This window comes from Sturnira hondurensis, unplaced genomic scaffold (genome assembly GCF_014824575.4).
Source record: "Sturnira hondurensis isolate 20B ecotype Veracruz unplaced genomic scaffold, ASM1482457v3 Scaffold0000396, whole genome shotgun sequence".
Lineage (NCBI taxonomy): Eukaryota > Metazoa > Chordata > Mammalia > Chiroptera > Phyllostomidae > Sturnira > Sturnira hondurensis.
In genome coordinates this window covers 7,009,203-7,027,676 of record NW_028073027.1, presented here as the reverse complement: position 1 = coordinate 7,027,676, position 18,474 = coordinate 7,009,203, and the positions used below count along the sequence as shown (strand labels likewise).

Sequence of the window (18,474 nt, the reverse complement as noted above, 5' to 3'; positions counted from 1 at the left end):
ACATGGGAGCAGAGGTGCAGGGATCGGTTCTCAGCGGAGAGGACGCTAACCCTGGCACAGTTGCCGGCTCCTCGACAGCCCTCCACCCACCTCCTCTCTGCTCATCTTCCAGTGCTTAACTCCAGTGCCATCTCTTCCGGGAAGTCTTCTCGGATGCCTTGGACCAAAGCTCTGTACTTCAGCATTTGCCGCTCTAAATGCCACTGCTTATCACCCTCAACCCTCAGTGAACAATGAGCTCCTTAAGGAGATATCGCAGCTTATTATGGATTTTAGTATCCCCAGAGCCCAGTACCTTCCAGGTACTCAGTATGTGTTGGTTAAACAAGTAAAATTTCAACAAGCAGAGGACATGGCTCGGATATTCTAAACACGGTAACAACATGAACAACGACATGGAAGTGGGAACGCATTGGACATGTGTGGGATTAGTGACTGCTCTCTACCCAAATGGAGAACTACTTCAGGAAGGGACAAAGAGATACGTATAGTGAGAGGTGGCTAGAAAGTAAGTAGGCTAAGATTGTAGAAGGCCACCTTTCAATGTCTACCTACAATATAAGCCACAAACTTAATGAATACAATCATAAAAAATGTCAAATGCTAGGATACAGGATTCAGTCATTGCTGAATACAGGATTGTTTTTTATATTCCACCATACGATATTTCAAACACCTTGATTTGCCTAGGACAGTCCCAGTTTATAGCTATTGCTCCAACTTAGTATAAATAATGGCATCCCTCTCATTCCCCAAAGTGTCTCCATTCGGATGATAAAACATGGTCATATCCTAACAAAGGGAGAAATCTGTGCCTTTACCACAGATTACATAACCAGTTAAAATAAAAGTCTGTCAACTTCTAAATCTACAAAGATTTGAAAGGAAAAAAACAGTAGTAAATGCAGATAAATTTAACAAACAACTGCAGTTATTACATAAAAACACTGTCTGAAATAGTAGGTTATGTACATAAAGGAGAAAAGTTGTACTTTTGCTAAAGTAGTTAACACTGTCAATTTCCTTTTCACATTTATTTTAGTTTTATATTCATAACTGGATTACTCTAGTTTGATTTAGTTTCTTACTTATGATGAAGGAAATATAAAAAAGGAGCTACACATGTTATACACAAAATTACTCTAGAATACATTGGCACCATTATGTTATACAAATCTGTTGTGTTAATGAGACTACACTAGAAAACAATTCTACATGAAAGCTTCTTTTCAAAAAGCCTGAAAATATGACTCTACAGGTTTCTATTTAATATCTATTTTTTGCCCTCTTCCTAACTAACCAGATCTTGGTTTCTTGAGGGAAAATAAGCTCAATTAAAAGTACTATCTCCTCAGACTTCCTTGTAGCTACAACTAGTCCCATGCACACATTCTGGCCAATGAGTTACAAGTGGAAGTATTTGGAAAGTACTTATTCTCTTAATAAAAAGAGAAAGACAGCAGGCCCAGGCTATCTGCCTTTTGCCCTCTGCTCTTCCCCTTGATGTGATGACTTGCAGCAAGGAGGCTGCATCCATGGGAACCAGTCAGACTCTAAAGATGGAGATGACTTTCTGTCTGGAAGGTTTGCTTTGTAACACCCCATTAATTCTACTTGTACTTTCAAATCCTTGTTCTCAGACTAGCCTACATTAGACAACCACACGCATATAATCAATGGTTGCCTGAGATAAGGGTAGTTCAAAAAGTCTGTTTAGTTTTTTCCATGAAATAAAAGACACATTTTTCATTTTCATCAATAACTTTATTGATTCGGATATTTTGAGTATGTTGGTTATCTCCTGCTATTGGCATCTAGTAGGTAGAGGCCAGGGGTGCTGCTGAACATCTTCCAACGGATAAGACAGCCTTACAGTGACGAACTATTTGGCCAGAATGTCAATGGTACCAAGAAGTTTCACAAACCACTTTGGACACTTTTGATCAGTCACAGCACCTTCTCCATACACTGTACAAATCTTTGTTTGTGTTTCAGTTGCATTTTTATTTTTCTTGAAATAATAAAGCATAACATACTAAAAAGTTGCATATTTTCTTTTACCTTCAATATTACAATGTCTGCATGAAAATTTACCAATATTGATAAGTTTTTAAAAATGCAGCCGTCACTATACAATCGAGCAAAATTGTTTCCAATGAAATTAAAGACAACTAAGCACTTCTAAAGACATTGTACAGAAAAAAAATAAACTAAGTTTTTGGCCAACCCAATACTAAATGCAAAAAGGCATCAAGAAACTCTTAGGAGGAATGCAAATGTTCTATATCTTGCTTATAGTGGTAATTAAACAAGTGTATACATTCACCAAATTCATCAAACTATACAGTTGAGATGGGTACATTTTATTCTATGCAAATTATACCTTAATAATTTTTAAAAAATCATTTGCTGAACTAGATCACAATGTTTAAATGTGTATTATGATTAACCTGAAGACATTTTAAAAAACAGGAGCACAATAAATATTTGTAGGCCTCACAAACTACTTGTCAGTTCTATGGCTATTAGAACCCCATGAATTACCCTGCTGGAAGAGAAAACACAGCCAACAGTAGAAATGGCAACCACAGTTTTTGTGTATACAAGTATAGTTTTGGGGAAGAGACTTTGGAGGACAAATAGATAATTTGAAGTAGATAAGAAAAACGAAGAGATAACTCAGTAAGAAAGAGTAATATACTTTCTCCTTTTTAACTCTAGAAATTTATAAAGAAATTTCTAGCACATGAACTGAGTGATACCATCAGTTTTTAGCTTAAAAATCAACATGCATGTAAAATTACTGTTAACTCTTAATTAAAATACTCATAGAAGATATTAGTGGCAAAACTAAATAAATAAAAAAGTTGGTTCAAACCGGTGTTTCACATACTATATTTTGGAGGAAAACAGAGACCTTATTTTGTGAAAGATGGGTATGGCATTAAGTGAATATAAGTAATGACAGTTCGAACAAGGTTAAACAAGTTTCTTTACTTCTTTCTCACAGACTTTACTGTAATAATGTGAACTGTGAATTCCCAAAAGAAGTATATGGAATGCAGTGTGCCCCAAGCTTATTTCCATCAGACCTGGTTAAGGCAGTCATACTTCAGGAAACACTGTTGAGGATGACAGCACAAACCAAATCAAATCAGGTTTCCCCCACACATTCTATTTTCACATCTCTGGAAAGGGTAATTTTGCCTTGTATTTAAATATAGGATACTGTCAATGAACAACAATAAAAAATTTTTTTAAAATTATGATGAAAATAAGTTTAGTCTTAGTTTCCAAAAAATATATCCTTTAAAAATATAAAAGTGAATCCAAAATTGTTAGTAAATTTTGATTTATCAAGAAAAAATAAATATTGCTCAGATTTTCAGATTTATAACTTAAGAGTTTATGTAGAGCCAATCACCTAACATAATTGATCCCATTTTCTATAAAACAATCAACTAATAAAATCTGCGGGGTAAATTCAGCCAATTTTGAGTCCTTTCTTTACTGCAAAAAAAGTAAGCATTTAGCCCTGGACTCGCATGCATAACAATCACATAATATCTCAAAAGCTCAGCTTTTTCATATATAATATACTATATGAAAACTGGGCTATATGAATTCTGTGAATTTTTAGCTCTAAATATGCTATTTTTCAACTTATCCCATTTAATACTTACTAAATAAAGTGAAAGAGTATTTTTTAAAATAGAGCTTACATGTTTTCAAACCCACGTAGTATAAATTCTGTTTATACAACAGCTCCCTTAGATTTATCACTTAAAATTTTAAATGTGAGATTCATTTTGGTAAGAAGCAGATTTTTATGTCTCTCTAATTCTGAAGTATAACTATACTTAAAACCTATCTATGTCTGTGGACGAGGAAGAGCCAGACAATGGGCCACAGTTTAGTACGGTTTCAATACCTGAAAGCTGAGGATTATCATTAAGCCAGAAGCAAAGGAGGTGAACACACTGTGTCCTTTCAATTGTTAATTTTTTCAAAAACAAAGGTTAGCTTTAACATCATGAGAGAACAATGTTCCAGTGGACAGGTAGAAACATATTAATAAGGATGACATCTAACAAATAACCTTTAAGAAACGTTATTTATTTACCTGTAATGGACCCAAGATAGAACTTGTCGTATACATGAAAAACAGACGAAGATAACTCAACACGTTTGCAAACGCGAAGAGCCCTTCAGCCACCAGTGTAGGGTGAAATGCATCCCAGTCCTTCCGATCAGCAAAGTCATGAAACTAAAGTTAGGGGGAAAAGCCAAAGGTAAATACATCTCTCAATTTAGGAAAACAGAAACATACTGCAATTCTTGGGGGAAAAAACCTATATAAGTTATGTCTCCTTGTGGGAGATCACCATTTATGTTTTATAAAGTTTTTCTTCTTTTAATAGAAATAACTGTTTTAACTAAATAAAAGATTTCTACATAGATAAGGCAATGTCATTACTCTATATGAGGTTTTCTCAGAAATTGTTAGGTTTTAAAAAAATTAAACAGTTTCAAAACTGTCCTTGAACATTTTACAAATAAAATGTTTGCTAGTTTTTCTTAAATTCCACAACACAAATTTGAAGTATGTCCACATGTTAATTAATTAGCTATCATATTAAATTAACCTGGCCCCTTGACTCCAGGTTCCAGAATGATGGACCCTCTAGAGAGGGTCTTATTCCTTGTAAATGCCACAGCGAAGAGGGTGCATTGTGTCCAGACGTAGAGTGGCCACGTGTTCCAATTGTCTGGGATAGTCTCAAGCTATAAATCAGTTACCCTGGCACAATTGTTAACAGTATTTGTCCCCTTTAATTCTCAAAATGTCCTGGCTTGGTTAATATATGATCTAAGCACCTCACTTCAACAACTAAAGAGACCAGTCTAAAAAGCAATGACCCTCAACTCTTTCTTCAATCATCTATCTATATATGACCAATTTTTATTTCTTAATAATTTCACAACTCTGGTCATTGAAGACACCCAACAAACACGTTCCTTTAAGGAACAGAGTTTCTAATAAAGTAAAGTGATGTTAGATAACCAGTTCACTTTTCCTATAGTCTATAAATTGGTCCAAAAATCCAGAAAATACCATATCTTTATTACCTTTTCTAGGCTAGGGGAAGCATAAATCTTTATACAAGTAAAATTGGAAGATATCAATAAAGCTAGATATTTGTCAATTTCTAAATTTAACATAGGTATCAGAAAAATGATTACATATACATTACTTTTTAAGCTGTGTAAAATAAATCATGTTTTGGAATGTGAGAAATACTATATAATGAATTGTATTCATGTAAGTTTTTTCTGGCAGATGTGAAGATATCTAATGCTAATTAATTTAAATAACTTTGTGTTTTCATTTTAAGTACCTACAGATCAATGAGGTAAATAAACCTAGCTCAGATATAAGGAATCAGCATTCGGTAGAAAGAAAACATCTAGACAGACCTGGATTTAAATCCAGTCTTGGTTTCTTACTGTGTGGTCCTGGACAAGTTACTTAACATTTCTGAGCTTCATTTTCCTTATTTGAAAAATGGGGATAAGGACGCCTGTCTCACAGAGCCCCTATGAGGATAAAATGAGATAAAGTATAGCAAGTATCAACCACGGTGCCTGACATATAGTAGGTAACCATCATTGAAAGGTGGTTCACCTCCTTTAAACTATTGGAGGGAGTGCAGCCTTGTGCACTAGGCCCTTGCACAGGGGTAGGTTTAAAATGAAAACATATCAGATACAGACTCGAGCCAACGTAATTCTGAATTAGGTAGCTAGGTATCTAACCAGGTTCTTCCTAAATAAACTTCATCCATGCCTCCAACTGACACAGCTAATAGTCACCTTGTTGTGAGCAACCACTTTGAGGGCAAAGGTTGCCAAATAAAGTGAATTCATGACAAAACTCAGTTGATTACGGGATTCTTCCAAAAAGTCTTCCAACCCTTCATACCAGAGCCTTTTAATGTCTGACCAAATCATCCCTAAAAAAAAAAGAAGGAAAAAATCAGATAACGCTCTGTTAATTCAATAATAAAGTGAAAAATGTTTTAAGACCCAAAGTATCAAACAAATAACATTTGCATCAGCTATAGCCTCATTAAGAAAAAAAATAACTTTTCAGTAAAAATTCTAAAGTTTGAAACAAAATAACAATTTCGTTTCATATAATGAAACAAAATTTCATATAATATCTTTTCAATTTCAATTTCAATTAATATCTTTTAATTGAAAGATATTAATTTCAATTTCAATTTCATATAATATCTTTCACAGAGAGGGAGTAAGGTCAACAAGCCAAAGAAAACAAATAAATCGATGCCCCACAGACACACATGTCAAAGGCTCAGTTCCTGATCCCTTTCTCACCTACACTCACTCTTGCAGTGACCTCATCCAGCCTGGTCTAACGGCTGTAAATACGTATGTGTGGCAGACTTCCAAATGTTATGTTTCTAAACTCACCCTGTATTTATATAATAAATATCTCTAACCCTCCCTTGAATTCTACTTGTATAGGTCCTTGGCTACTCTATGTCTCCAGCTGGATGTCCTACATGTCTGAACTGAACTCCTAATCTCTGCCCCTAAATTCGCTGCCCTTGAAGACTTTCATTTCATTGGATGGCAACTACATTCTTCTAGTTGCTCCATCCAAATGTCCTTGAATCAGCCTTGACTTAATGTTTCTTTTAAACCAAACATTCAATGCGATAGCAAAACCTTTTGGTTCTATTTTCAAAATACACTTAGCATCTAACCCTTCTCACTACTACTTCAACTTCAAGCCACCATCATCTCTTGCTTGGATTGCTTTAATAGCCTATGTGGTCTCCCTTCCTTTACTCCAATGTCCCTAAAATCTATTCTCAACACAGCAATCAGAGTAATCCTTTTAAAATGCCAAGTGTAACTTTTCTCCTCAAAACCCGGTAGTAACTCTCAAAAAAAGAAGAATTCACGGAAGGTCAGAACTCTTTCTCCATGGGAACATAATCTCATACTATCATCTATTAAAGTGACTTCCTTGGAAGCATACTATGTTAAGAAAAATATGGAAGGACAGCTGTGCTTCAACATTATAGAAATAACCACCAGTTGAGAAACTACATTTGGACCAGGAAGACTATGACTGAACTCAAAGACCATGAAGTATACACAGCAAGTATGTAAAAATGTGGAGAAACACAGGCCTCAGCTTCTCTGTGTGATGTCTCATTTAACTTACGAATGTGGCTGTTGTGGGAGCTACATGCTTAGGCTTTATTAGATACAGTTCCTTCTAGATTTGAGGCTTCTCTAGCTGGCCACACACATCCAAGTGGCCATATCCCATATAACCGAGTGTGCCTGCTATGAGGTTTTGAAGCAGCCCCAAACTTTTGTAAGAACCGCTAACAAAGATGTATTGAAGCTGTCATGCCCTACTTTCTGTTTGTACCCTACAAAGCTAAGTACGCCTGGTACCAGGTTTCTGCCTATTGTGTCCTACGAGCGCGAATGTGAACCCCAAATCACTGCTGTTGATCATGCAGGGTGGGCATTGCACCTTCCTTTACACCATTTCATTCAGAGTCAGAACCAGATTCCTCGCAATAGACTGCAAAGCCATACATTACCTCTCCTCCCTGACCTCCTCTCCGATCTTTCCTTCTATTACTCTAGTCACACTGGCCTCCTTGATTGCTTGCTGTTCTTGCAACACACAAGACTCCTGCCTCCAGGCCTTCACATCGGCACTTCCCTCTGGTTGGGAGCTCCTCAGCCAGACATCCATTTGGCTAACACCCTCACTTCGTGTCTTTGCCACCACCTACTCTTATCACTCTATTTAAAATTGCAAACCCCATGCTTCCAACCGCCCCCACCCCGACTCTGCTTCTATTTTTCCGCTTAGTACTTATCCTTTTTAAGCATTGGGTACAGTTTACTTAGTACGTCTATTATTAACTATCTTCCCCTCATTTGGGGTAAGCTCTTCAAGTGTAAGAATCTGTTTTATTAACCAATGAACTGAATGTAAATGTCCTGAATAGCATAGCAGGTGCTCAAAAATTTATGTTAAGTGAATAAACATATACAGCTAAAACACATAAAAAACAAACAAAACTTCCTCATTTTTGGCCAGAGATTCCTCCATAGTTATATATTCCTAGGAGTGTCAGAGAACAATAATGTAATCCAGGATAGTTTTATGATACATTCCTACATGAAGATATCTTTAAAATATTATAAAGTAACAACAGAACAGTGTTGTAATGTAACATGTGGGTGAAGATCAAGTTAAGTCAATCAGAATCATTCTCTGGCTTCCCACCAGGGAGAATAATTCCCCTGGGAAACACGATACATTCTTGAAAAATTCTGTTCATAACATCTTAAATATACAGTAACCATATTTTACATAGAAAAAACATTTACAAATATTCGCAGATCTGGCAAGAAAGGCACTTTTAAGAATTCCACTTACGCCCTAGCTGTTGTGGCGCAATGGACTGAGTGCCAGCCTGAGAACCAAAGTGTCGCTGGTTTGATTCCCAGTCAGGTCACAAGCCTGTGTTGCGGGCCAGGTCCCTGGGGGGGACACAACTACACATTGATGTTTCTTTCTCTTTCTCCGTCCCTTCCCCTCTCTCTAAAAGTAAATAAAATATTTTTTTTTAAAAAGAAAGAATTCCACTTGGATGAGCAGCTATTTTAAATGAAGAAGTAGCAGGGGAGAAAAAAAAGAAAATATAATGAACTATCTGAAAATGTTAAACCAAATAGTGTACATTTTATTAACTCCAACACTGTGACACTGTAACACTACCCCCCCACCAATGCTTACAAAAGTAAGTAGAACTGTATTATGTAAAATGCAATATTATACCAAAGGGAACTCTTGACTAAAATCGGAACATGAATTAGAGAAGATTTTTGGTCAAAAAAGGCCGAGACATATGAAAGAACAGTAAGTACCACAGTCAGGCAGTTTCCCACCTCCTGGGCACACCCCACACCAAAAACGAAGCTAATACACAACATATTTCATTCTTCTGAATTGAACTGGAAGAACAAAGTAACTTTAAACTATTATAAGCAATGCAATTGCTACATAATCAATGTACTGTATTTTAGGATCCTTCTTGTTTTTGTTTTTTTAGAATTAGAAACAAAAATTAGCAAACCGTAATTCCATGATTTGGGGATTCCTCAAGGCTTGGTTGTAGGTCCTCTCTTCTTCTAATTTTATACTTTCCCCAGTGTCCCATCCATGACCATAGTTCATTCACAATGGCTAACTCAAGTTTAGACTTCCTCTTCAGCCCCAGGCTAAGATGTCTGATGGACATCTCTTTGGGATATCTCAAAGACTGCAATTACAGCCTATCCAGAACCACTCTGTAGGTATACCCACTCACAAACCTCCAACCCTAGTACTCTACCAAAATATCTATGTTGTTTAATAATCTCCTTCACCCCTACATAATATGTATTTCCATGTTGTATTGGCTTCACTTTGTAAATATCTCTCGAGTCTGTTTCTTTACCTCTTTTCCTATCATATCCCCAAATCCAAGACACCACCAGCTTCCACCGGAGTACTGCAACAGCGTCCTATTGGTCTCCCTCCATCTACTCTTGCTACAGCCCTACCCTCCCAACCCATTCTCCACACTGTAACCAGATGATTTTTCAAAAGGCAAACCTGATCGTCTGCTTAAACCTGGCAATGGCTTCCCATTGTTCTTAGTAGAGTCAGTTACTCAGCATGGCCTGCAAGTCTCCATGGTCTGGAGCACACCTGTTTATACAGCTTCCCCTTGAATTTCACCTCCCTTGCTCCAGCCTTTCCTCGGTTCCTTCTCTGTACCATGCTTCCTGTTGCCACTGGGCCTCTGAATTCAACTTTGTATCAGCCTAGAATGCTTTCCCAATTCTCCTAGTTGACTCCTATTTACACTTTTGATCTTAGCTCATTTAGCACTTCCATAGAACAGCCTTTCTAATCTGACTAGGTTGAAACACCCTTAGAATACGCTTGCTCTCCTGGCTCCCTGCCCTTTACTTAGTAGCACTTAACTCATCTGAGATTTTGAATTTATATATGATTCTCAAGTTATTCTGTTTGGGTTTTTTGTTTGTTTGTTTGTCTGTTTTTGCCTTAATTAGACCACAAGCTCCATGAATGTTGGGCCCTGTGTGTTTCTGCCCGTGCTTAAACAGAGCAGGTATGCCATTTTCTGAAATACAGTTTTATAGTGGCTGTTCTAGTATATTCTAACAGTATAAAATTAAGAAAGGATACCATTAGTATTCTTGCATTCACCAACACAGTTTCTTTTTCCCTACCTTAATTTTTATAATTTAACCCTACCTTTTCTGGAGGGCTAAGAAAACGAACAGGAAACAAATGTACAAAAGTCAGTCACCGTGAGTCAAAGCTTACTGTGCTCCTGGCGTGAGATAAAGTGAGCCAAGGAGCGACTTTTGACAAGCAGGCAAACGATTCCTCTGTGTTTCCTCAGACCACATTCAGATTATATACTTAAGAAAGCCCATAGTAATCCACTTGTGTAACAGGCTTAGAAGACATCCTTGGCAAGGTTTATGGAGATCTAAATGTTTAAAGCAGAAGCTGTACTGAGGAAAGTAAAATAATTTCAGGAATTTTACTGGCTTACTCACAGTGAATTCTATTGAGGCAGAATATGATTGGAGGATAAATCATATTGTGTGTGTGTGCGTGCAATAATGGTATTGAAAACAGGGTCACCACAATCAAAAAGAAGTAGCCACAGTTTTACCATCATTGCCACACTCAGTGACAGCAGCATGTTCATTCGATCCAAAGAGTGGAAGGGCTTTGAATTCAATGAGTGTTTGCTCGCTGCTAGGAAATATAACTGTAATTTGGTTCTTACACAGACTTGGGTAAACTGAATCTTATTTATTAAAAAAAAGATATTTTCTATCTTACTCATTACCATTTAAACAGTGGGTTATAAATAAACTGTATAAAACTTCCTTTCTTTATGACTAAGGTATATACAACAATCTTTTAGAAATAGTTTCAGATTTAACTATGTGGCCCGGGATGGCTATGAATGCAGCCCAACACAAAATCGGAAATTTATGAAAACCTTTTTTTGGCTCATCAGTTTTTGTTAGTGTTTGTGTATTTAATGTGCGGCCCCAGACAACTCTTCCTCTTCAAGTGTGGCCCAGAGACTCCAAAGGTTGGACACCCAAATGAATAGAGGAAGTGTTTCTTAAGAGATTTCTTTCAGCCCAGTATTTTTTAACTTACTCAACAATGTACACAAATTTCACATTGAAAAGATCTATAACTATGCAATTTGGAACTACATATGATAAAGTATAAATTATTTACTAAATTAAACATACCATTTTAGAAAAAGTAACAGAAACAAAGAAAAAGAAAATATTAATAAGAAATTATTTCATAGCCTTTGACCTAAAGTTCAGATGTATATTATTTTTACTTTATATACCTAGTTTTATTTTTAATACCTTTTATTTTTCAATTATAGCTGACACATACTATTATATTAGTTTCAGTTGTACACATAGTGATTAGATATTTATATTGTACAACTTAGGAAATGTTCACCCTTCTAAGTCTAGTACCCATCTGGCACCACAGTCATTGCAATATTATTGACCATATTCCCTATATCATACTTTACATCCCAATGACTGTTTTTAACTGGCAATTTGTACATCTTAATCCCTTCCCCCTTTTAACCTATTCCCCTAACACCCTTCCACCCAGCAACCAACCAAACATTCTCTGTATCTATAAGTCTGCTTCTCCCTTGCCAGTTCATTTAGCATTTTTTAGATTTTACATATAAGTGAAGGCACACAGAATTTGTCTTTCTTGGTTCAACCCACCCCACCCAGCACAACACCCTCCCAATTCATCCATGTTAGTACAAATGGCAAGATTTTATTGTTTAACATTTCTTATCTTTCTCCTCCTCCTCCCACTTCCTTCCCCTTCCTCCTCCTCCTTCTTCTTCAAGAAGACTCTTTTCACATTTCTTATAATACTGATTTGGTGGTGGTAAACTTCTTTAGCTCTTTCTTATCAGGAAGCTCTTTATCTCTCCTTTAATTCTAAATGATAGCCTTGCTGGGTAGTCTTGGTTGTAGGCCTTGCTTTTCATCACTTAGAATATTTTGGGCCAATCCCTTCTGGCCTACAAAGTTTCTTTTGAGAAACTGACAGTCTTATAGGCTCTCCCTTGTAGGTAACTAACTGATTTTCTCCTGCTGCTTTTAAAATTCTTTGTCTTTAACCTTTTGCTTAATTTTACTTAAGATGTGTCTTGGTGTGGGCCTTTTGGAGTTTATTCTGTTTGGGACTCGGTGCTTCCAGACTAGCATGTCTCCTTCTTTTATTGGGTTAGGAAAGTTTTCTGTCATTTCTTCAAATAAGTTTTTAATACCTTTTTCTCCCTTTCCTCTCCTTTAGGTGCCTGTGTGATGCAAATGTTCATGTTCCTGATGTTCTCCTAGAGCCCTCTTAAATTATCCTTATTTTTAAATAGTACTTTTTCTTTTTGCTGTTCTGATTGGGTATATTCTGCTACCTTGCCTTCCAAATTGCTGACATGATCCTCAGCTTTACTTATTCTACTGTTGATTCCCTGTTAGGTATTCTTCATTTCATTTATTGTATTCTGCATTTCACTAATTCTTTTTTTATATTCTCTATCTCTATTTTATTGTTGAAGTACTCACTGAGTTGGTCTACTATTTCCCTAGATTCACTGGGCATTATTGTAACCTGTTCTTTGAACTCTGCATCTGTTGGGTTGCTTGTCCATTTTTTGTTTGTTTGTTTTTTTCTGGAGTTTTGTTCTGTTCTTTCATTAGGGCCACATTCTTTTATCTCCTCATTTTGGCTGCTTCCCTGTTTGTTTCTATGCATTAGGTAGAGCTGCTATGTCTCTTGGTCTTGGTAAAGTAGCCTTATGTAGTAGGTGTCCCCAAGGGCTCAGGGGTCAATTCTCCCTGATCACCTGGCTTTTGCCCCAAGTGTGACCCTGGTGAGGGTTGTGTGCATCCTCTTGTTGTAGCTAAGCCTTGACTGCTGTTGGCATGTAAAAGGGAGGGACTGCCCATGAGGCTGATTGGTTGTGAGGGCTGACCATGACTCCAGTGGAGGAGATGTTGTGTTAGGGTAGAACCTACAGAGCAGAATGCACTCTAAAGAGGTTCTGGTGCCTTCCATGTCCACCCTTTGTGTGTGTCTTGAGTAGTGATGACTGGATTGTGCTCTGGTGTGCTCTGATGCTGGCCATTGCATGTGTTGGTTCTGGAGCCTCTTGGGAGGGGCTCTGGTGCAGGCCAGGGTCAGCTACTGCCTATGACCTGCTGGGGCCACTTGTTATAAACTACAAAATGATCTGTAGATGTTGCTGCTTGTGCTGGGCTTGGCAGTACCTGGGAGAGGCTCAGCTGTGAACCAAGGCTGGATGTCACTAGTGCCAGGCCTGAGGCTGCTTAGCAAGAGGTACATGACAGGCCAAGTTCAGATGCTACTTGTTTAAGTTTTGTGAACCTTTGAAAGATTTTAGGAAAGTCAGTAGCATGAGGCAAGACAGGCCTTTTGTACAGAAAAGCCATGAGAAGAGGCTTGGGTAGACCTTCCAAATGGGTGAGGCAGGGACTTAGGAGATCACCAGGACAAGGTGAGCAGTGTTAGCCAGGTCGACTGCAGCTTGGGTCGTGGAGGGCTCAACAAAGGAACAATGGCTTCTGCTAGCATTTTTGCCTGGGAGAAAGTGGCCTTTCCAGCCTTTGCCCTGAAGCCAGACAATCCAGTTCCTCCAAGTACACCCCTGACTACTGCCCTGACACTGAAATTAGAGCCAGTGAGTCAGTCTCCAAGGTAAGTCCTCAGATGGACCCTTTACAAGGAAAGCCTGGGACTCTAAAAGCCCCCCTTCTCACTCAGCCATAATCCCCTTAGCTACAACCCCTGCTGGTCTTCACAACCAGGGATACAGGGACTTCTCAGTACTAGAGCCCCAGGCTAGGGCGTCATGTAAGGCTGGGTGGGACCCTTTGCTCCTCAGGGGGAACCTCCACAGCCTTCTGATTCTTAGCCGCCACAGCGTGTGGTCTCCATCCCTCCCACGGGTTTTGATGAGGCTCCTTTCTTATATCCTTAATTATAGGTGTTCTGCTCAACTAGGCTTCAGGTAATTCTCAGTAATGGCTGTTGTGCAGGTTAGTTATAGTTTTGATGTGGTCAGGGAGGAGGTGAGCACATTGGTGTACCTACTCTGCCATCTGACTGGAAGTCTGTTTTATCTACCTAATTTTATTTTATTTTATTATTTTTTAAAGATTTTATTTATTTATCTTTAGAGGGGAAGGGAAGGAGGGAGGGAGAGAAATATCAGTGTATGGGTGCCTCTCATGAGTCCCCTGCTGGGAACTAGCCTGCAACCCGGGCATGTGCCCTGACTGGGAATCGAACCGTGATTCTCTGGTTCGCAGGCCCATGCTCAATCCACTGAGCTACACCAGCCAGGGCTATCTACCTAATTTTAAACATTAACGTATTATGGACCGAATAGTTCTAAAAGTAAAATTCTGATTGAAATCAAGTTATTTAAGATTAATTAACTTCCAAAAAATCTAAAATATGCAAATTAATTTTACAGCTGCGAATTAAAAGTGGACATTTTACATTACCTGTTCTCAAATTATGTAATAACTGAAATGATCAAAAACATATTCATCAGTGTTTTATACCACAGAAAAGACTAAATTTCAATATCCTTTTACTCTGTAGCAAATAGTAGAAAGATAAGTCAGAAATGCTGAGGCTCAAAACAAGAATGAAATACAGAGGGAAGTGAAGGAGATGTCCTTAAAAGTCCATAGGTGGACAACACAATTATACCTGAACTCCTTACCTTTCACCCCCATCAAAAAAGGGGTAAGGGCAGCAGAAGGCTATTTAAAATATTCATTACACAGCATTAATACTTATAAAAACCAATTTCACAAAGTGTCTTATATATATATATTAAAACCCTGTAATTTCTAAAGAGATCTGGCTATCAGTACAAAGAACTGATTTACAGAGTGAGTAACCAGGAAAATGTAACTACAAAGATTCATAGATTCTTTTTTTATTATTTATTTTTAATTTTTTTTAATTTTTAAAATTTATTTATCTTTAGAGGGAAGGAGAGAGGGAGAGAAATATCAATGTATGGTTGCCTCTCATGCATCCCTTGCTGGGAACTGGCCTTCAACCCAGGCATGTGCCCGGACCAGGAATCGAACTGCGATCCTCTGGCTTGCAGGCCCGCGCTCAATCCACTGAGCTTCACCAGCCAGGGCAGATTCATAGATTCTTAAAAAGAAAATTAATGATGTAATAAAACAAAATACTTAACTCTTAAAATTCAACAAAGTATAAAATATATTACATTTCAAAATACGTAAGACTAGGTTCACCATCTTATACCAAAAAAAGCACTTATCAGCAAAATTTGTTTTTAATGATCATAAACAATTTTAGAGACTGATAATAAAAAATTTTAACTTCCATGTAATTAATTAGTAAGAGCTCTGTTCCCTTATCACCAAGTTCAGGAACATTTATTTTTGTAAAAATGTTAGTTAAGTCTTCTGTGATCATAAAAGTGTTCAAATTCTTGATGTGTAAATAGTATAAAATTACAAATTGAATATAGATATTTATAATGCCAGTAAGCAAAGGAGAATTAATGGGCACAGCCTTTCAAGCGAACTTGGTACTTACCAATGATCCACAGTATAAGAAGATAGTCTATCCTTTCAAGAGCTGGTCCCATAGTGTTTTTCTTATCTTCGTTGTAGACAAGAGAGTATAGGTTCAGTAACAGCAAGAATGTGAAATACGATGCTCCATGAATAATGAATTTCATAAAAGGTGTATGAATGATTCTGCCAAACTGAGATTTGGGAGCTATCAAATAGCAAAGTGACAAAAGTGGCCAGAAGATGCCAACTGTTAAAACAGTCACTATCTTCTTACAGGTGGGCTTACGTCGATAACCTGACATCTGTCCAAACCAAACGGTATTCAGAAACTGCTGGCAGTTGGACTGGGAGACAAACTGAAAAGGAATACGCACGTATGAGAAAAAAGTCAGGTGAACCTGCAAATAGGATGTGATAACACCATGTTTAATTGATATTCAAGGCTTGAGTAGCAAAAAGCCAATTTTCTGCAGTCCACATAGGTTTTCTTTCTTACACGTAATACAGAGTGTAGAGGTTCAGAGCGCAGACTGTGGAGCCGGATTACCCAGCCCCAAACCTACCTCTGCCACCTATTAAATGACCTGGAGCAGTTGTGAAACCTGCCTAAGCCTCAAGTTCCCTGTCTGACAATGGAGACAGTATCTACTTCATAAACTTGTTATGGGGATTAAATATAAAGCTCTTTAAAGTAGTGCCTAGTTGATAGCATGCACTATTATGTATTAATGATTATTACTAGCCTACTTAGCTACTTTGTAACATTTAATTTATAAATACTCATAAAAATGTTTATGAAATTTCACAGTTGCCAAGTAAAACCATAGGAAGAGACTTCAGTCTACAAAAATTAATGATTTTTGCTACAGGAAACAAAGATATCAAGCTAGCAAAGCAATCGAAGCATAAGCATCAGACACATGTACAAAAACAGAAAATTTCAAGTGCAATAGTCTTTAGTCTGCTTAAAACCAAACTCTGTGTGGAAGGAAAAATATTCCCAACTAAGAAGAAAATTCTAGTTTAAGTACAGAAAATAAAAGTTTATCAAAGTTTACAAAGCTTTTCAGTTTGCAAATTCCAGAGGCAGTATTTTCCCAATATAATGCTCACAGAGTGAAGTTAACTTAAGGATTCTGATAACTGTACATACAGTACTGTGACCAGGTTTGAAATTACCAAAGTAAAGCAAAAGTGATTATAACATCACTCAGATATCTAAATTATATTTAACCAATCTTCTATTTTAAAGTGATTTTCCCTGTGATAGAATATAATTTGTACAATGCAACACTCTAGTAAAAGAAGTTCCTGCTGTTTATTGTGCTTACCAAGAAATTTCCTAATATATTGGGTTGGCCAAAAAGTTCATTTAGTTTTCTTCTGTACTATGGCTCTAGTCATGCTTAGTTATCTGTAATTTTATTCGAAACAATTTTGTTAGATGGTATTGTGACAGCTGACACATGAGCATGCTTTAAAACAAAACTTATCAAAATTGGTGAATTTTTGTGCAGCCATTTTAATTGAAGGTGGAAGAAAATATGCAGCATTTTCAGCACATTATGCTTTATTATTTCAAGAAAAGTAAAAACACAACTGAAACACACAAAAAATATGCAGCATATAGAGAAGGGGCTATGACTGATCAAATGGGTCAAAAGTGGTTTGTAAAATTTCTTGGTACTGTTGACATTTTGGCCAAATAATTCTTTGCCCTGGACCTGTCTTAGGCATTAGAAGGTGTTTAGTAGCACCCCTGCCTCTACCCACTAGAAGCTGATAGCGGGAGGCAGCTGACATACTCAAAATATCCAAATCAATAAAGTTACTGATGAAAATGAAATATGTGTCTCTTATTTTACAGAAAACACTAATCAGATTTTTTGGCCAACTCAATACTATACTTTTTTTGGCACTTAAGTCTTACTTCATTCTTTATTCTTCTGCTCAAATTCAGGTGTTCTTAAATAATCTTACTTTGTCTTTCAGGATGAAATACTAGAGAGAGAAATAGCTTTTTCATCTACCAATTACCTAATTTAGTAGCATCCCAAACTAATGGTTTCACCCTTCCCCCAAAATGTGAAAGCAATCTCAGGACTGTTTGCTGTCCTTGCCATCCCTCTGCATAATGGTGATTTAGTTAATAGTAATGTTATATAGGTAACTGGAAAAACAAAATTCAGTTGGGAATTTTATTATTCTGTGGTGGATTTAAAATGTAGATACAGCCCTACCAAGGTAGCTCTGTTGGTTGGAGCATTGTCCCATGCACCAAGAGGTCACGGGTTCGATCCCTGGTCATGGCACATACCTCAGCTGCAGGTTCAATCCCCAAGCTGGTGTGTATGAGAAGCAACTGATTAATGACTGTTTCTCACACTGATGCCTCTCTCTCTCCACCTTCTTCTCTCTCTAAAATCAATTTAAAATATATCCTTGGGTGAGGATTTAAAAAAACCTCTAAATGGAGACACAAATTCTTTGATACTCCTCTAATTAAGAGGTAGGCTATCAATATTCTGTACCCTTCAACATGTGATTGCTTTAACCAGGAGATTCTGGAAGAAGTGATGCTATGTGACTTGTGAAGGTGGCTCATAAAAGGTCATTCAGCTTCCACTTTGAAGAACATTTGCTCTCAGATCCATAAACTGCCCT

At 37.3% G+C, this 18,474-nt stretch overlaps 1 protein-coding gene across 2 annotated transcripts in view; it reads right to left on the bottom strand.

Annotated features, from left to right (window-relative positions):
• TRPC1 (transient receptor potential cation channel subfamily C member 1) overlaps positions 1-18,474 on the bottom strand; it is a 68,410-nt gene that overhangs the window by 8,220 nt on the left and 41,716 nt on the right. For both annotated transcript variants that reach the window (XM_037040272.1, XM_037040281.1), the window contains 3 exons: positions 15,830-16,166; positions 5,875-6,014; positions 4,124-4,267 (listed from right to left, as the gene is read on the bottom strand). In XM_037040272.1, the coding sequence (XP_036896167.1) occupies positions 4,124-4,267; positions 5,875-6,014; positions 15,830-16,166 (621 nt within the window). The remainder of the gene's footprint in view (positions 1-4,123; positions 4,268-5,874; positions 6,015-15,829; positions 16,167-18,474) is intronic.